The 20,398-nt window shown below is 41.4% G+C and overlaps 2 protein-coding genes and 1 long non-coding RNA gene across 3 annotated transcripts; 1 reads left to right on the top strand and 2 right to left on the bottom strand.

The window, feature by feature from the left end:
* Window positions 1-770: 770 nt before the first annotated feature.
* On the top strand, window positions 771-1,727 carry LOC146916968 (uncharacterized). Its single transcript, XM_085721782.1, has 2 exons — window positions 771-1,280; window positions 1,374-1,727. Exons 1-2 carry the CDS (start codon window positions 771-773, stop codon window positions 1,725-1,727), a joined length of 864 nt encoding a protein of 287 aa, XP_085577908.1.
* A 5,998-nt stretch (window positions 1,728-7,725) lies between these two features.
* On the bottom strand, window positions 7,726-10,689 carry LOC146916967 (uncharacterized). Its single transcript, XM_085721781.1, has 3 exons — window positions 10,347-10,689; window positions 9,622-10,268; window positions 7,726-9,339 (listed from the first exon to the last, which is right to left on the bottom strand). The coding sequence occupies exons 1-3, from the start codon at window positions 10,687-10,689 to the stop codon at window positions 7,726-7,728; spliced, it is 2,604 nt and encodes an 867-aa protein (XP_085577907.1).
* A 3,137-nt stretch (window positions 10,690-13,826) lies between these two features.
* LOC146916966 (uncharacterized) lies at window positions 13,827-16,599 on the bottom strand. The gene is made up of 2 exons (XR_015014088.1): window positions 16,465-16,599; window positions 13,827-14,107 (listed from the first exon to the last, which is right to left on the bottom strand). It is a non-coding gene; the product is annotated as an uncharacterized LOC146916966 (long non-coding RNA).
* Window positions 16,600-20,398: the final 3,799 nt, after the last annotated feature.

Here is a 20,398-nt window from a genome sequence, read left to right as displayed (position 1 = left end):
GTAACCTCTCTCTGCCGAAATTTCGTGTGAAATGACCAAAATGCCCCTGGGGACTAAAACAACTAAAAAATGACTCAGATGCAATTTTAAAATGGATTTTTAACAGGAAATTAAGCAAAAGTTTATACAAGTATATTGAAAAGACTCAGAGACAACTTTTAGGAACTAAACAGAGTTTTAACACGTGAAAAGACTAAAATGCCCCTAGGGGCTAAACTGACTCAAAATGACTTCAAATGCAATTTCTTGAAATGGATTTTGACATAGAATTGAAATAAGGACTTATTCAATCCAGTTGAAAAGACTCAAACAATTTTTCAAAGATTGAAAGAAATTTTAACATAGGAAATGACTAAAATGCCCTTTTTCATGAATTTTGCAAATAACATTGAAATAAAATGCAGAGAAAGATGTAATTGATCAGAGACAGTTCAAATGACTTGAAATGCAAGAAAAGAATGAAGGTAGTAATTTTAGGTCCAAAATTAGGGTATAACAGACTCCTGCGTCAACAACTTTGGGCCTTCGTTCAGTCTCTCCCACGGAGGGTTAAGACTGATAAACGGGGGAACCCTGTGATGAGTGCGGATGGGACCCCAGTAACAGAGCCCTGCCTCATCAATACTTATAAGTTGTTGACTTCTGAGGATTTTGAAGCCTGCCTTGGTAGTTTAATTTCTTTTTGTTTTTCGACTGCTTGCTTTCTTGCCACATTCTTGCTTTGTTTCCCCTAACTGATAAAATTTCCTTATCTTTGTGTTGCAGTAAAAATGAAAGATTTGGGGGCTCTAGTGAATGCGGCGAGTAAGAAAATCTCGGCCAAGAAGAAGCGCAAGAACGTTCAATCTCTGGACCACCTTGTAGCTGGTTCTGGCCCCGACTCAACCTCTGGTCCTGTGGTGGACTTGGAAGGTGATAAGCCTTCTGAGGAGCTGGTGCAGGATTCTGCGAAGAGGCAGAGGGTGAGAGTGTCTTCTGAGGACCCAATCACGCCGATCAAGGCTGTTCCTGTCCGCTCTGAGAAAGGAGACTTCCTCCAGCTTCCAAAGGTATTGTCTGAACCGGAGCTGTGCGGTCCCCAGTCGACCCTTTTCTTGGATGACCCCGAGCTGAAGATTATCCAGGATCTGGGCCCTGCTGGCCGGATTAAGGCAATAACCGACGGGGTTATTGCCACTATGAAGGCCTTGGAGGTCGCTGCTGCCCTGAACAATGCTTCGCTTGAGGGTGAGGTTCGGGTCGATGCTTTGGTGCGGGAGAGGGATGCTCTGACCGCTAAGGTTTCTGCTCTTGAGGAGGATCAATGAAGCAAGAGGTCTGTCGCGGAAGAGCGTGACCGTCAACTGGTTGTCCTGAAGGAGCAACCGTCATAGGCTCATACTGCTCTTGAGCAAGCAACCGATTCCTCACGGAAGCTGGCTGAGGAGAAGGCGTCGTTGGAGGAAGCTCTGAAGAAGGCGGACCTCCCTGGAGAGGATGAGGCGGAAGACCTTGCGGTCCTACGGCGTGCCGGCCTTATGGATAGTATTGGTGAGCTGGAAGGAAGCTTGGTGGACGCCGTCTGGCTTGGCTTCGATCGGGTCGTGGCTCAGCTGAGGGTGGTGAACCTGGGTATCGAGCCGAACGTCGAAGGAATTCATCCCCTCAGTGAGGTGAAAGACGAGGTGATTACTCCGCCCCCCGACCTGGAAGAAAATGATGGGCATGTTGATGACGCCCTTGCCTGATGAGGCCTTTGTAATTAATTTTTCTTCAACAACCAAGTTTGTAATGACATTGTGCGCCCTTAGTGGTTTTTAGCCCTTTTTATAATATAGTTGCATTATTCTCAATTACACTTGTCTGAAATGTATGATTTGCTTTCAAGTATAATATTTTGAATTTGATTGCTCGTCTTGTGAGGCTTTTTAATACTGTTTGAAGTATTTGTTGAGAGTGAACTATCTATCTTGTGTGTTTCACAGACTGCAATAATTCGTATGCTCTTAGTTGTTCGTTTTGTATTGTTACTCGCTTTTGAAGTGCGAGGTTTTTAAGCCGGAGTGCTTTTTGCTGTGGTGGGATGGACTACCCCCGCAGTCATTATTTCGACGAAGTGATTTAATGACTGGAGAGTTTAGCATGCCCGCCTGGCTTCTTGTCACTTTGACTTGATGAAAGCAAAGTTTTGCCCTTTTCTTCCCAGGTAATTTTGTTTGGAAAGTTTTACCTTTGCGTTGTTTTGCAAGGAAGAGTTTGGGCAGGAGGTTTCCAATTGTTTACGCGGGGAATTAGTTAGAAGTATTGCACATCCAAGAGATCATTTATCTGAATGTATGTCCAAAGTTGTGTTTCGGACGTGTAACAGCGGATGAACGAATAAATCGTTCTAAGTTCAACGCACTGAGGCGTGAATCACCCATCGCGAGCTGGGGTTCTACCTAACATGCCGAGCAGTGATGTCGCAGCGGTAAGCGTACATACTGAGGAGTGAGAGAATTTCTCTCATCCTTTTTCTTTTTGGATTCGGAGTGGCAAAACTTTCCTCTTCCGTTTATTTGCTCGTTGGAGAGTGTGAAGTTCGTTGCGTAGAACTGAGTATGTACGTTAGAGTAAATTCGCGTTGTCTGTCATCTAAGTGTAATACTTTTTGAGTTTTTCTGCATTCCAAGTCCTTGGAATTGCGTTTTGATGGAGGTCTTTGAGTCCGTAAGCTCCCGTTCTGGTCTTCATTCGGATCCTGAAGGGCCCGTCCCAGTTGGCGGCTAATTTCCCTTCTTCGGTATCCTTTTGGTTTCGCCGAAGAACGAGATCGCCCACTTCGAATTCCCTTTTTCTGACTCTCTTGCTGTGGCGAGCAGCGATTTTTGCCTTTAGTGCTGCCTCCCGCAAGGTAGTGTTTATTCTGACTTCGTCGACGAATTCGAGCTCTTTGCGCAGATTGGCTGTGTTGGTCAGGAAGTCGATGTTGGCGTCAGTTCGCCAAGTGAGTTGTGTCAACTCAATTGGTATGACTGCTTCCATCTCGTAAGTGAGCTGAAAAGGTGACTTGCCAGTGGTGGAGTTGGGAGTAGTTCTATAGTCCCAGAGGACCGCGTGTAACTCTTTAGCCCACTGTGTTTTGGCCGTGTCTAGCCTTCTTCGTATCCCTCTTAGAATGACCCTGTTTACGGCCTCGGCCAGGCCGTTGGCTTGAGGGTGTTCTACGGAGGTGAAGCTTTGTTTTATGCCGATGTTCCTTAGGTAGTCCTGGAACCTTTGGTCCGTGAACTGTGTACCATTGTCGGATACGACTAGAGCTGGTACTCCAAACCTCGTTAGGATGTTTCTTTTGAAGAAACGGAGTACGTTTTTAGCTGTGATCTTAGCTGGTGGTTCGGCTTCGATCCACTTTGTTGAGTAGTCGATGGCGACCACTAGGTATTTCAGCTGTCCGGTGGCTTTAGGGAATGGTCCCAGAAGGTCGATGCCCCACCATGCAAAATGTAACACCCTATTTCCCAACGATAATTATTAAATAAATAGAATATATTTAATAGTGAGGATGTTACAAAACTCGACATTATATCACAAAATAACAATAAATTGTTTTCTTTTAAAATAAATCCACTAGAGAAGAAGAAAATTATTCACCGATCACATTAATAAATTCATACTTGTCGTTCAATAATCATAAATAGGAACATAACAAGGTTTCCAAGATTCAACTCGAAATGTAATTAAAAATTAAATCGTCATCCCCAACCTTAGTGTTACAATATCAGAGCTCATAGCGACTACATGCTTATTCACCTATTAAATTACAGAACTAAACAGAGGGCATCCCATCATCTCCACCTTCTAAAACGTCCCATAGCTACTCCTTGTCAACCTGAGTATCTGTACTCAAGGTACAGCCACCATACACAAAACAACACAACAAAATAAGGGGTGAGAAATCCTGCCATAACAAAATAATAGGGAAAAACACACATATCAAAGAAATATCAGAATAATATAATCTCCACCATATCTTCACTCTCAACAGTTATTATGTATAATCTCTTCTTTTCACAATTCACTACACACATCATTTACACACTTACAACCACCAAGCACAAAACATCATCATATATATGCGTATGGACTCTCCTATCGACCTATATGAATGTGGTACCACACCTACTCGTCATTTTGCCAGAGTTATGTTACTGGACTTTCACTGCATATTTTGCCTGAGGTATGTTACTGAACTTTCACTACATAATTTGTCAGAGGTATGTTACTGGACTTTCACTGCATAATTTGCCAGACGTATGTTACTGGACTTCACTACATAACAATGCAACACATCATGCTCTAGACTCTAAATTGACGCGTAGAATTAAAATCAACAAGTATTACAAGTATACACTCAATCACATAGCCCACATATTAATGCAAGACTCCCACTAAAATGCACGACTCTAATGCAAGCACACAAAACATCATCACCACTCTCATCATCATCATAAATAAACATCAACAATATCATCATCACAACAACATAGACACCGTCATTCTCATCATTATTCTATTATAAAAAAATCATTTCCCATCATAGTAATTTTTTTAACTATGTATAATATTAATCGTCATCAATCTCTATCACAGTTGTAGGACTCCTCATCATTACTCTCTATCATCCGTTTATATCCCCACCCTATCTTTTCATTAATCTACACCTTACGTGTGACTCATTCTACGTCAACATCCCTTTATTTTATTGTATTATTCATCTCACAGACGTGCTCTATTCTCTCATCTATTCTAGGCCATCTATATACTTTATCCTGATATCATACTCTATTCCTCTTTCATAGTCTAAAGATATTACTTGTTCATTACCATTACATATAACGTCTCCTCTCTTTACAACTAGGTCGTACCTCACCATCGTCATTAACTCCTTCATACTTATTCTTCTCAATAAAACAACTTTATATCTTATTACTTTGTTCTCGTGTTCGTAGTCATCTATGCATCACCCATTCCCCTAATTCTTAACTCCGTTCTAATTCAAAGTTATTATCTCACCTTAACATGAATTTCGACTTCAGCAACTTCCCTCACTAAGACTATATTATAATCCAAGGTTTCATTCTCCCGATACTAGTTGTTATTATTATCGTCAACCATTATAACTATTAACTCTTATCATCTTTCATATTCATCTTGCTCCTTTCTAATCGATCACCGTCTTATTCATCAATATCATCATTCCTATTATATTTCATTACTTAATATACAACTCCTAATCTTCCCTTACATTTCGGCTTAACGACCCGCTCATCGTTTACAATCATCTAAATTAGACTTCTATATTCTCTATTAATTTTTACATCTTATACGTTACTATCCAACATTCATCTTAAGTTCTTTAAATACCTTCGCTCTTTTACTCTTTCACTTAACGGTATTCCTAAACTCATTATTGGTTTAAGGAGATTATGTATAACCTCATCAGTTACTCGGACGAGCACCTACTTCATATCCCATTTTATCATCGTCTTATACCCCTTTTTACTAAATAGTGTGTTTTTAGACTCACCATGTATCCACACTATTTGCTCTATTAAATTATCGTCCTATAAACCTTAGTTAACTGGATATCTTTTCTCACTGTTATTATCACCACCGACGTTACCCAATGATTTTAGTCCTACTAACAACATAACCCACTTCATCATTTACTCGTCACCCTAAACAAGATGCGTCATCAGCATTACTCGTCATTCACAAACATCATTTATTACATCATTCATCATCACCATTCAACATTTATCATATCAACATAGATCTTCATCCTACGACAGTAACCTCTCATCTTTAAACAACATCTTACACAAGCATATGTACACATCACATTCCTTTGTTATTCATTACTACATTTGGAATCTACCCTCTTCATTCGTTCTCTCTTTCACTACAACTTTCATCCTAATAATATACACCATTCTCTATCCTAATTTAAGCGTTTACCCATCTACCAATATTCCTCGTAGAGTCATCCATATTATCTTTCACTTCCTATTTCCAAGTCATCTTGACATTCTTAATTTCTCATAGACTATTATCTTCGGTTCATAAGTAAGCTTGTTATTATCTTGAGGCAATCACTTTTACTTATGCTCGAACTCACTCCCTCATCTATATATGTAATTTAGGGGTACTTACATTTACTTTACACCCTAATGGATTTCTTAAAATCACTACTACTTTTATAAATGTTGAAGAGTCCACTAAAAGGATCGTACTAAAATTTCCTTAACAACGCATCATGACCCAGGTGCGGTGCTTAAATCATAACTCAAGTCTTAGAGGGACTAATGGATTCCATCCGATGTTAAATTAAATCTAACACCTTTATCTACATCTTTCATGAAGAGACCTAAATCCAATTCGGTACAGAGAATGGTGGAAAGATTGGTTTTCCTAAACCTAGACAGATCACATGACCGTGCTGACCCCTGTGTAGTATTTTGATCATAATTCACGTTTTGGATGTCCTCTTGAGGTGAGACCTAAACCATTGGAAAGCTAACGTCCATACCTACAACTTTCATGTTTACACCAAAACCCAGTTCAAAACGAAAAATGGTTAAGAAATACAGTTTTTATTTGTTAAGTTGGGCTGACAAAATCGGGGGCCGATTTTTAAAATCGGGGCCCGATTTTTACAGAGTCAAAACACTCAAAATTTTGAGCCAGAGACGGTGGCCGATTTCCTAAATCAGGGCCCAATTTTGGCTGACAGAAACTCGACCAAAATCGATCCAAAAATGCATTTTCTTCCTATTAATCACTTCTAACCCTCTTAACTCAATCCCAACACACCCCAATTGTCCCTGACTAACACTCTTGGTTTACTCTACTGTTTGTGCATTAATTCACTATTAACTTATCCAATTTTACACTCGTTCAGAGTCATGTTCTTAACCCTTATCTCAAAACTAAGTTCCCCTAATATCACCCTTTCAACAACAATTTTTTAGATTCATTCATCATAGTTCTCGGTGGGACTCTTCCTCATAACAATAATCATAACTCAAGAACTAATTAACCCCAACAACGTCTTCATCACCATCATAACAACACTCCTACTATAACCCCTTTTCAGCCCCACAACAAAATATTAAACCCTAAAGATGAATAGATTCTCCCCCTTACCTCGAATTCGTTGGTTGAAACCTCCGATTTGGCTTGTTTGCAACTAGGGTTCTAATTTCTTCTCTGCTTCTCTCTTTTCTCCTTTCACGTTCAGCTAAAAAGAAACCGACCAATCTATTTTCCTAATGTACTATATATATTCGGGCCAACCATCTTCTTAAACTCTTCTAGTGCTAGTTACTATTCTTTTGCTCTTCCCCTCCCCCACTTATTTAAATCTTACTTTTTGCACACCTGTCACCTTTTATCTATATTTTTTCTTTGTTTTGAGTTTTGAGTTTTCTTTGTTTTGAGTTTTCTAATCATTTCTCACCACGACTCACAACATAATAACAAGGCAACAACAATAATATCAATCCATTCACTTACTCACTACACTCAATATAATAATAATAAATTTTAAAATAAAGTGGGGCGTTACACAAAAGGCCAAGGGGAAACTAAGGACGTTAGTTCAGCGGGAGGTGCTAGGTGCATGTCCCCGTGTCGCTGACATTTGTCGCATAGGTTCACGTAATCTTGGGCGTCTTTTAACATGGTAGGCCAGTAATATCCGGCTCATAGGACCTTTTTCGCGAGAGCTTTCGCACCAAGGTGTTGTCCGCAGATCCCTTCGTGGATGTCGGCGAGGACTTCTTGGGTCTCGTTAGGTCCCAGACACTTGATAAGTGGTTTTATGAGACCCCTTTTGTATAGGGTCCCTTCCACGAAAGTGAATGAGCAAGCCCTTTGTTTCAGCCTGGTCTTTTCGTTCGGGTCAAAGGGAAGTTCCCCACTCTCTATGTATCGAGATATAGGGCCCCTCCAATCTTCCATTCCGATGATCGAGTTGATGTCTCGCGGTTGAGCTTCTTTTTCTTGGATGCTCGGTTTGTCGAGAACCTCATGCATTACGGTCTTATTTCTGTTCGCAATTCGTGTACTTGCGTGTTTTGAAAGAATGTCTGCTCGAGTATTCTGTTCGCGGGGAACGTGAGTTACTTTGACAGTTTCGAATTCTTTCATCTTCTCTAGTACTAACTGAACGTACTTTTGGAGATGGTCTTCTTTTACTTGGAACTCTTCTGTGACTTGGGAAGCCACGAGTTGTGAGTCGGTGAAGATTTTCACCTTTCTGGCCCCCATGTCTTGGGCGGTTCGTAAACCAGACAGGAAGGCCTCGTATTCTGCAGTGTTATTTGTAACAGAGAAAGATAAAGTGAGGGAGATTTCGACAACGATACCTTTGTTATTTTCCACAATTATTCCGGCCCCGCTCCCCTTGGAGTTGGATGACCTATCCACGAAGACGGCCCACTCCTCTGAGTTATCCTCAGCTGGGAAAGTCATCTCGGCGAGAAAGTCGGTGAACACCTGTGCCTTCAGTGCCTTTCTGGATTCGTAATGTATGTCAAACTCAGATAGTTTGAGTGACCACTTCATCATCCGACCGGCTACATCTGGGCGACCCAGGATCTGTCTAATGGGTTGGTCTGTCCGGACCACCACCGTGTGAGCTAGAAAGTACTGCCTTAGTCTTCGGGCTGCTGTGAGGAGCGCGAGAGCTACCTTTTCGATCCTCTGGTACCTTGTCTCAAGCCCCAACAGTGCTTTGCTGGTGAAGTAGACTGGTTTTTGTCCCTCCGTCGTTTCTCTTATGAGCATGGCGCTTACCGCGTCAGAAGAGATGAATAGGTACAAGTACAGTGTTTCGCCTTGATCGGGTCGCGAGAGTACGGGCGGTGCCGAGAGGGTCTCTTTGAGGTGCTTCAGAGCGTTCCCGCATTCCACTTTCCAATCGAACTTCGTTTCTTTCCTCAAGAGCTTGAAGACAGGAAGGGCATGTTGAACGGATTTTGCAACGAATCTGGAGAGGGTAGTTAGCATTTCGTTGAGTGTTTGGATACATTTCTTAGAGTGGGGCGTTGGGAGCTCGGTAAATGCACAGTATTTATCCGGGTTCGCCTCTATTCCTCTTTCTATTAGGTAGAAACCAAGGAATTTACCCGCTTGGACTCCGAAGGTGCATTTCTCTGGGTTGAGTCGCATGTTGTACTTCGGAGTTTGTTCAAAAACTCTTCTGAGGGGAGCGGCATGATCCACCTCCAGCTGGGATTTTACGATCATGTCGTCCATGTAGACTTCAAGGATATCGCCCAGAAGTGTCTTGTCATAGACTCTGTTCATCATTCGCTGATAAGTTGCCGCCACATTTCGCAGACCAAAAGGCATTACATTGTAGTAATAGTTCCCTGATTCGGTCATGAAGGTTGTTTTCATTTTATCTTCTTCAACCATGGGTATTTGGTTATACCCAGAATAGGCGTCCATGAAGGATAAAAGTTTATAGCCGGAGGAATTATCCACAAGTTTATCGATGTTAGGAAGAGGATATGCTTCTTTAGGGAAGGCCCTATTAAGATCGGTATAGTCAACACACATACGCCATTTTCCATTAGATTTCTTGACAAGTACAACATTGGAGAGCCAGGTAGTGTATTTTGCCTCAGAAATAAGATTTGCCTCTAGGAGATCTTTTACAGCTTTTTCTGCAGCCTCTGATTTTTCAGGAGACTGCTTTCTACGCCGCTGGGCTACAGCGCTAACTCCGGGATCTACTGTCAGCTGGTGACAAGCAACGCTGGGGTCGATTCCAGGCATGTCGTCTGCGCTCCATGCGAATAGGTCAGAGTTCTCCCTGAGGCAGGCGATCAGCTGTGCTCTAAGAAGTTCGGGAAGATCCTTGCCGATTTTGAAGTTCTTCGAGGGGTTGTCTCCGAAGGGGACCAGCTCGAACTCACCGTCGGGAACAGGTCTAAGAAGTTTCGCATTGAGCGGATCCTTCTTTTCCCGTTCTTGTTCCTTGAGGTCTTCCTTGGTGAACCTGGGATCAAGTTCGACCAAGTTGGTGTCCAGAGTGCTCGCAGCAGCTTTCCCCTTTTCCTCAGCAGGTTTGCTGGACTGGGAAACCGAGTTCTGGGACTTGTTCACTTGGAGGAAACATCTTCTTGCAGCTTCGATGTCTCCGTTGAGGGAGGCGATGATGCCGTCCTTTGCATGGTACTTCAACTTCAGATGAGCGGTTGAACATGCAGCCCCAGGTTGGGCGAGTCCGGTTCTCCCTATGATGCAGTTATAGAGAGAAGGGCAATCGATTACCAAGAATGGGATCTTGATAGTTTTCTTGGCCTACTTTTCACCGAAGGTGACCAACAGCTCCACGTATCCCCATGGCTGAGTAGATGAGCCTTTGAAGCCGTAGAGTTTGTTTCCAACGTGGGGAGAAAGGTTTTTCTCCGTTAGTTGGAGAGTTTTGAACAGACTGGTGTACATGATGTCGCATGAGGCCCCTGTGTCAGTCAGGACTCGTCGGACATCCGCATTGGCCATTGATGCTCGTACGAGTAAAGGGATGGCGGAATTTGAGGCTCCACCAGGAAGTTCTGAATCGTAGAACGCCAAAGGTGGCCTTCCTCCGTGATTGGAGGGGGCCAGCAAGTTGACGCTCATGAGTTCCATGAATTTCCTCTTCATGCTCCCCATGGAGACGTTCAACGTTCCTCCCGTGATGACGTTGGCAGTGGGGAACTGTTCCCATGTGCATGAGTAGGGGTGATTTCCACGTTGTAAGGGAAATCACCGAGATGTTCCACAGACATGGCGATGGTTTTGCCAGCTTCAGACCCGTCACCGATGAGCTCGACGGTCTTTCTTTCCGCCTCCGGGTTCTTGACGAACTGTTTGAGCCGACCTCTCTGGATGAGGAGCTCAATGGCATCCTTCAGATGGATGCAGTCATCGGTGGTGTGGTCGTGGCATTTGTGGAATCGACAGTACTTTGTCTTGTCGACCGCCTTCCTCTCCTGTGACGGAGCCTTTGGTGGCTTGATGCCAGCTTCATTCAGATCGGCGATGGCGATCTCGGCAAGGATTTTCTCTCTTGACATGGCCAAGGGAGTGTACTCGGTGAAGTGACTGTTGGGCCTCTTGCTTTCCTGAGCAGCTTTACCTTCCTTCTTTTTCTTGTGGAATGCTTTTTGGAGGCTTCAGCGGCAAGTTCCTCCTTCCTGGATTTGTTAAGGTTGTCCGCGTACAGCTCTTCCTCGTAGGCGATGTAGATCTTGGCGATCACTAGGAACTCGTTGAGAGTCCTTGGGTGATCAAGGCGGATAGCTTTATTCACGTTTGTGCCTTCGCGCAGACCTTTGGTGATGAAGTACTGCTTCATTGTTTCATCGGCACCCCGTGTTGGAATAAGCCCTAATAGCCAATCTATATTGATTGGGTTTGGCTTTGTATCATGATGTTGATATAAATATATATTGTGAATATATAAATAATAAGGCATTTCTTTATTGATTTTGTCTTGTTTCGAAATAATAAAGTCCCTAGAATAGTTAGTCCGTTTAATGGAACATTAAGTATAACTTAATTGTGAGACCCCGTTAAACATAAGGAAACTATTCTTAAAGAATATGTAGTCAAGCTTTATTGAGAAGTGGGATATCATTAAAGCATAGAGACTATTATGTGGGTAGACTGATGATCACATCTCACAAATCATGGATAAAAAGTTATCAAGTCTTCACATAGATATAAATATTAGGAGTAATATTTATATTGGATTGACCCGCCATGAGAATACTACATAGTAAAAGTTATGAAAAGTGTCATAAGATATTCTCATAGTGATAGTGGTGTATTCCACCCTTCGACCTGAAACCACTATGTACCCTAGATGTTGGAGTCGAGTGCTTTGTCACCATTCAAACGTTGTCCGTAACAGGATGACTATAAAGTTGGTTGATGGGTACTCCATGAATCATGCTGAGGGACATGAGTGACCTAGATGGAATTTTCCCCTCCTACATAACAGGAGAAATGTCTACGGGCCCAATATTGAACTAGACAAGGATGACACGGTCTATGCCTTGTGTTCAATATAGACATGAGGGCAAAAGGGTAATTATATACATGATCATTATCACAGAAAGGTTTCGTCAGATCACATGACATTCTCGTCACTTGGGTAGCAGTGATGTGTTGCTAGATACCGCTCACTATTTATAATATTAAATATGTGATTTAATATTATTGCCAACGTTATGAGAACCTATAGGGTCACACACAAAGGACAGATAGATGAGAGAAATAAATAAGTAAGACTTATTTATAAAATAAATAAGTGAGACTTATTTATAAAATAATAAGTAAGACTTATTAGTAATTAAATAATTAAATATGACTTTATTATTTAATTTACGAAAAATAGAGAAACGCGGTCCACCGTAAGGTACGGTGTGTTTAAGTGAGATACGGTGCACCGTAAGGTACAGTGTACTTGAGTGCTTGACTTGCTGACCACACAAGTGGTTCTATAAATAGAACCCTTGTGTTGAAGCATTAGAGAACTTTTTTTGTTGAAACACTTAACATATTTCTAAAAGTTAGAAACCCTAGCCGCCACTATATAAACCTATTCTCTCTGAATCTCCGTTGGAATTGGCTAGCACCGGTCATCAGAGAAGTTATGTTCGTGTGGACTGAGTAGAGGCATCGCTGCTTTGCTTTGCTCGTGATGAGAAAGATTTCTGCTACAAAGGTTCTGCTCTTCAAGAGGTAAACACATGAATTTTAAGTTTCTGTTTGATTTGTGATTAATGATCTAATCAAGATCCGTTTCAATGGGATTTCTTCCGCAAAGAGGATTAAAATTTTGAAAAACCCCTCTTTAAGTCCCTTCACCCCGTACTTGAACGGCTTCTTTGTTGAACCTCTCGATGTAGTATCTGAGGGGTTTGTTTCTTCCTTGGATGATGGCTTCGAGGGAAGCCACCATTTTTGGTTGCGTCCTAGACGCGGTGAAATGGGTTGTGGACTTGTGACAGAGGTCGCTCCATGAGTTGATGGAGTTTCTCCGCAAGTTCTTAAACCACTTAACAGCTCCTCACCTCAGGGTAGTGACGAAAAGCTTGCATTTGACGGCGCCTTGCATCGACCGGTAGGTGAGAACCGCCTCTATGTTCTCGATATGCTCGTCCGGGTCGGTTGTCCCGTCGTACGAGTCCATTTGTGGAGGCTTCTCCAGTCCACGGGGAATAAGAGCTTCCCGGATACGCCGTGTGAACGGACCGTAAGCGTTATGATCGGTTCGGGTATCCCGAGAGTCCTCTGAACTGGAGGATGACCAAGAGCACCCCTTGCGTCTGGGCGATGATCTTCCTGGGGGAGTTTGGCGTGGCGGAGATCTCTTAGGTGGAGTCCGCCTGGGATGGGATCGCCTGGGTGGAGATCGCCGGGGGGATCTCCTTTTGGTTGATATTTCGGTGTAACTTGGAGATCTGATGCTCACCGAGTGTCGTGGGGATCTGGAGCGTGATCGACGAGGGCTCCCTCCTCTGCTACGTACGGGGGCACCCTCCTCCTTGGCTCGAACTGATGGGCGCGTTTGCTCCAGATCTATTAGGCGTCGGTTCTGTTCCTCGATTAACGACGTCTGCCGTTGAACCGTGCGGATCAAGTTGCCAATGAGTACACCGAATGGTGTAGCATCTTCAGGTGTCTCTGTAGGGCACATGGGACCCTGCAGAGGTCTTTGCTGGAGAGGAACTGTAACACCGTATTTCTAATAGCGGTAAAATGCGCGAATATACAAACATATTCTAGAAATAGATGCTGCGTCTTCGAATTCAAACATACATGCATAAAGATCATGTTACATAACATAGCAGCGGAACATACATATAATTCTTAAACATCATCAAATCTCAACATAATACAATGTATTCTCCAAATCTCAAATAACAAGTACCAACTCAACTCCAAAATACATAGTCCAAAAATAAAAACCAACATGCAAGAACTACCCTAGATCAGAGCCCTAATCTAGACACTTGCATATAAAGAGGAACTCCGCTCCTCGGCATCATCAAGCAAACAAACTAAGCATCCTGCACTCCATCTACCCGTCCATACAGAAAGGTAGGTGGTAAACCACTAAGGGTTAGCATTACATCATCATAATCCAAAAAGAAATAATAAGAACATTGGAAATGAAAGATACATTCAAGTATGAAGATTTACAAATTATACACATACTCACAAGTATTCACAACATTCATATCATTCATTACCATCATTCCAAGTTCATATTAATAAGTGTATCATACACATATTACAAATTCACCTTGACAATTAACAATTAACAATTCAATTCACCATTACAATTAGAAATGCAACCATCAAGCACATCTCAATACAATTCAATTCACCAACAATTTATGCAATGGCTCTAGACTCATCTAGATGCATGTGGTACCAAAACACCTCCAGGTCGTCACCTTCGATGCAACAAAAACATCGTAATCACCTCAATTGGATATAAAATCCACAACCATCAGTCATGTATGCATGAACATATGACTCAACTACAATGCATATGTTCACACAAACAATTCACCTCAACATCAATAATACTTGTATATATGCAATCAACAACAATCCACCACATAACATATATACTATCACCAACACATTCACAAGCAACATGTAGTTGTCACATAAATACACCAACAATCACCTTCACATAAATCAACATATAGTTGCCACATTTCCACATAATCCCTCACAAATCAAATAAAGGAACAAATACAACATATGGTCACAAACATCATATTCCTTACTCAAAACCATTCATACATCCTCTCATAATCATATTAATCCATTCATAAAAAGGTTGATAAGGAAAAGGCTCTCAAAAATCATTTTTAATCAATTCGTCTCTCGAAGTCAAAATAATTCAAGTAATTGAGCATTTAAGTCAAAACCAAGTAGACAAGCTCAATTGTCTATGCCACGTATTCTCACAAGTCACATATATATGCAGTAGAGGTTACATAAATTGCATGTTTGGTCCCTTATGTTTATTTTAGTTTTCAAGTTGGTCCCTTACGTTTTGAAAGTTTCAAGTTGGTCCCTTACGTTTTAAAAGTTTCAAGTTGGTCCAAAACGTTGCTCATGTTGGAATAAGTTAGTCCCTTATGTTTATTTTAGTTTTCAAGTTGGTCCCTTATGTTTATTTTAGTTTTCAAGTTGGTCCCTTATGCTTTGGACCGACTTGAAAACTAAAATAAACATAAGGGACTAACTTGAAACTTTCAAAACGTAAGGGACCAACTTGAAAACTTTTAAAACGTAAGGGACCAACTTGAAACTTTCAAAACATAAGGGACCAACTTGAAAACTAAAATAAACATAAGGGACCAAACATGCAATTAAGCCTAAGCATTTCATCGGCCAAATACGATGAATTCATGAAAAACTCAAATTTCGTCACACCTTATCACTTTTCACAAAAACTCTCATTGTCAAAGCAAAACAAGTTCAAACTTGATGGAACCAATCGTAACCATTTTTAGAAATCATATAAACATTATACAACTCTAATCCTACTTCAATCTCCGAGAGAAAACGAGTTTACGGAAAGATCGACGTTTGGACCGTTTTTACCAAAGTTAGACAATTTCACAAATTCGAGTCCAAACCAAATCAAATCATGTTCCAGTAGGATTAAAGGTGTAAACAGAGGTTAATTAAGTCCAAAGAAACATTTTAGAAGTATTGGATTGGTCCCCAAAAGCTCAAAACGAACAAAACAGAAAAGTTGTTTCTGGGCAATTTCGCTATTAGCGAAATCTGCGCTATTAGCGAAATTTTGCAATTAGCTCAATTTTCGCTATTAACTCACTGCGCTATTAGCGAAATTCTGGCGAATTTCTTCAGCAGTTACGGATTTTCACACCTTTTTCACCCAAAATCCCATTTTTCAAATCCCCAACTCCCAAAACACGTTCCAGAAAATGTTTATGGGTCAAAATAGGTTCAATACACTTAAACAAACATGAATCATGCATTAGAAACAACAATTTGACTCATTTCACCAAAATCATGAAATTTTCTCAAAACACCAACACAACCACAAATCTCTTCCCAAGTCCATAAACAACAATTCCAGTCATAATAATTTGGTTCCAACAGTTCAACAATCATCAACAACAACTAATGAACACAAATTCATGCACAAATCATCACTACAACTTCATTTTTCATCAAATTGGCTCAAGAACACAAAGCACCAACAACTATGCATTTGGACATGTTAATTCACATACTAACATGCAATTATCATACAAATCATGTTCTCAAACATAACAACAATAATCATGCACGAATTTACAACAATTAGATTCAATTCATCAATTTCATAAAATGGGTAGAGATGAAAAGTTATGAATTATGGTTGAATTCTAACCCTCTTACCTCTAACACCAAGATTCTCTAACCCAAGCCTCAATTTAGCTCCTAGATGATGAATCCCCTCTTGCCTCTAACCCTTGTTCTTGTTCTTCTCTCTAGCCTCTATCTCTTCACTTCTCAAATGAAATGAAATGATAAATGTTTGTAAAACCTCATCTTTACCAACAACTAGAGTTTATATATGCTCTATCTAATTTGGTTTATCTCACAAACCTTAATGGGCCTAACCCATTTCTATTCTAACCTCAAGAAATGTTACTACTCGCTTAACGGTATAATATATCACTAACTGTGACTTACTTCACTAACGGTAACTTATCGGTAAATAAAATAATTACTACACTCTCTAGTAACTTGGTGAAATAATAACTCTCACTAAGTACTAAAAATAATCCTCAACTAAATTACAAGATTACCCCTACTCTCAAAATGACCAAAATGCCCCCAAGTCCAAAATGACTAAAACACCCTTCTAACACCGAATTCTACGAATCCCAACCAAAATACACACAAAAGCAAATAATCACATATAAACACATATAACACACACAAATAAATAATAAAATAAAACTAGCGAAAATCGGGCTGTTACAACTCTCCCCCACTAAAACGAATTTTCGCCCTCGAAAATTACCTGAAGGAAACAACTCTGGATACGAAACCCTCATCCTACTCTCTGATTCCCAAGTGGCACTCTCACCAGTCGGTCCAACCCAAATCACTTTAACCAAAACGACCTCCTTGCCACGCAAACGTTTCACTTCACGATCCTCAATCCTAACTGGTCAAGTCTCAACGGTCAAATTATCCCTCACTTCCAACTCATCCACTTGGATCACATGAGACGCATCATACACATACTTCCGCAGCTGAGACACATGAAACACATCAAGAAGATTCAACAAAGATGGTGGTAACGCAATCCGATACACTACAACCCCAACCTTCTCAACAATCTCAAAGGGTCCAACAAAACGAGGAGTCAACTTCCGACACTTCAAAGCACGACCAACGCCAGTTACAGGATTCACTCTCAAAAACACATGATCACCAACCTGAAACTCAAGGTCTTTCCTCCTCTTATCATAATAACTCTTCTGCCTACTCTGAGACGCTCTCATCTTCTCTTGGATCATCTTAACCTTCTCGATCGTCTCTTGCACAACTTTCGGTCCTAACAAAGCACTTTCACCTGACTCATATCAACATAACGGAGTCCTACACCTTCGACCATACAAAGCTTCAAACGGCGCCATTCCGATACTAGAATGAAAACTGTTGTTGTAAGTAAACTCAATCAATGGTAAACATTCGACACAACTGACACCTTGCTCCAACACACAAGCCCTCAACAAATCTTCCAAACTTTGAATAGTCCACTCTGTCTGACCATCAGTCTGGGGATGATAAGCAGAACTCAACCTCAACTTAGTCCCCAAAGCAACTTGCAAACTCTCCCAAAACTTAGAAGTAAACCTCGGATCCTGATCTGACACAATACTAGAAGGAATACCATGCAATCTAACAATCTGCTTAATGTAGATCTCAGCCAACTTCGCCACAGACATACCGGTCTTGATAGGAACAAAATGCGCCGACTTCGTCAACCGATCAACAATCACCCAAATCGAATCAAAACCTTTAGCAGTCTTCGGCAACGCTCCCACAAAGTCCATTGATATACAATCTCACTTCCACTCTGGCACAAACAACGGTTGCATCAAACCTGACGGTCTCTGATGTTCAATCTTAGACTTCTCACAAACCAAACAAGCATACACAAACTCTACAATATCCTTCTTCATTTCAGGCCACCAAAACAACCTCTTCAAATCCTGATACATCTTAGTCGCTCCTGGATGAATACTCAAACTACTTCTATGACCTTCTCACAATCACGATCACGAAACATCAAAACACCGTTCTCACCCAATCTGAAGTCTCCTCCCTTACCTTGGTTAACCAACACCACACGATCAACCAACTCCAAATCTTCCTTCTGGCCATTCTTAATCTCTTCCAATATATTACTTGTCAGCTTCAACATTCCCAATCTCACACCCTCCGGTGTTAACTCACTAACCAAACTCAAATCTCGGAACTGCTCAACCAACTCCAACTCTTTCACCATCAAAGCAGACATATGCAACAACTTCCTGCTCAAAGCATCAGCAACAACATTCGCCTTCCCAGGGTGATAACTCAATTGAAAGTCAAAATCCTTAAGATATTCCAACCATCTCCTCTGTCTCATATTAAACTCCTTCTGGTCAAACAGATACTTCAAACTCTTATGATCACTGAACACTTCAAACTTAGAACCATACAGATAATGCCTCCAAATCTTCAACACATACACAACGGCTGCTAATTCCAAGTCATGAGTCGGATAATTCTTCTCATGCACTTTCAACTGCCTTGAAGCATAAGCCACAACCTGACGATTCTGCATGAGCACACCACCAAGACCCATCTTAGAAGCATCACAATACACAACAAACGATTCCTTCGGGTTCGGCAAAATCAACACTGGAGCTGACGTCAACCTCTTCTTCAACTCTTCGAAACTCTTCTCGCACTTAGCATCACAAACATAAGCTTGTCCTTTCCGAGTCAACTGCGTCAATGGCAACGCCAATTTAGAGAATCCCTCTATGAACCTCCGATAATAACCGGCCAAACCAAGAAAGCTTCTAACTTCAAAAACAGACTTAGGCGATTCCCACTGCAAAACCGCATCAACTTTCGACGGGTCCACCGCAATGCCACCTTTAGAAATTACATGACCAAGGAAACTCACTTCCCGCAACCAAAACTAACACTTCGACAACTTAGCAAACAACTTCTTCTCTTTCAACACTCCCAACACAATCCTTAAATGCTCGGCATGCTCTTCTTCAGACTTCGAATACACCAAAATTTCATCTATGAACACCACCACAAAACGGTCCAGAAAAGGATGAAATATTATATTCATGTACTCCATGAAAACACCTGGCGCATTAGATACTCCAAATGGCATCACAGAATACTCATAGTGTCCATACCTCGTTCTGAACGCAGTTTTGGATATATCTTCCGCCTTTACTCTAATTTGATGATATCCTGATCTCAAATCAATCTTGCTGAACACTTATGCACCAACCAACTGATCCATCAAATCATCAATCCTCGGAAGCGGATACCGATTCTTGATTGTCACCTTGTTCAACTGCCGATAATCCACACACAACCTCATGCTTCCATCCTTCTTCTTAACTAACAATACTGGAGCACCCCACGGAGAAACACTCGGCTTGATGAACTGCTTCTCAAGCAACTCTTCTAACTGCTTCTTCAATTCTCCCAACTCTAATGCAGACATCCGATACGGCGCAATCAAAATAGGACTCGTTCCTGGCACCAAATCGATTGCAAACTCAACTTCTCGCTCTGGCAGTAACTCGGTAATGTCGTCCGGAAAAACTTCTGGAAACTCTTGCACTACCGGCAAATCACCAACTCCTTTCTCACTACTCTCCTTCAAGGAAGCAAACATCATGAACACACCAGCTTCACCATCCAAAGACTTCTTCACTTGCTCCGCGGTTAGGAACCTTCCACCTTCTTCAGCTACCGGCTTAGAAAACGTTATACTCTTGGTCAAACAATTAATGTTAACACCAAAAGTCAACATCCAATCCATACCAAAAATCACGTCCATATGCTTCAACGGAAGACACACAAGATCCAACTCAAAATCTACATTGCCAAAACTAACAGGACACTTAGCACACACAAAGGAAGTAGTCACAGAACCACTAGCCGGGGTATCGATAACCATCCCTCGAGACAACGGAGTCACAACCAAACCCAAACGCTCAACACAACTAACCGTGATAAAAGAATGAGTAGCACCAGTATCAATAATTGCAATCAAATGAGTACTATTGATAAA

The sequence above is a fragment of the Medicago sativa genome, chromosome 6 (genome assembly GCF_051527215.1).
Source record: "Medicago sativa cultivar Bolivia chromosome 6, Bolivia_mono, whole genome shotgun sequence".
NCBI lineage: Eukaryota > Viridiplantae > Streptophyta > Magnoliopsida > Fabales > Fabaceae > Medicago > Medicago sativa.
The sequence above is the reverse complement of the archived record's forward strand: the minus strand, read 5'-3'. Positions and strand labels throughout refer to the sequence as shown.

What these genes read in the sequence shown, in the direction of transcription:
- LOC146916968 (XM_085721782.1), top strand. Translation starts at nt 771, where the DNA reads ATGAAAGATTTGGGGGCTCTAGTGAATGCGGCGAGTAAGAAAATCTCG. An exon ending in GGGATGCTCTGACCGCTAAG is followed by an intron (nt 1,281 to 1,373) that starts GTTTCTGCTCTT and finishes CAACCGTCATAG; the next exon opens with GCTCATACTGCTCTTGAGCA.
- LOC146916967 (XM_085721781.1), bottom strand. Translation starts at nt 10,689, where the DNA reads ATGGGGAGCATGAAGAGGAAATTCATGGAACTCATGAGCGTCAACTTG. An exon ending in GGAGCTGTTGGTCACCTTCG is followed by an intron (nt 10,269 to 10,346) that starts GTGAAAAGTAGG and finishes ACTGCATCATAG; the next exon opens with GGAGAACCGGACTCGCCCAA. An exon ending in CTACCTGGCTCTCCAATGTT is followed by an intron (nt 9,340 to 9,621) that starts GTACTTGTCAAG and finishes GCAACTTATCAG; the next exon opens with CGAATGATGAACAGAGTCTA.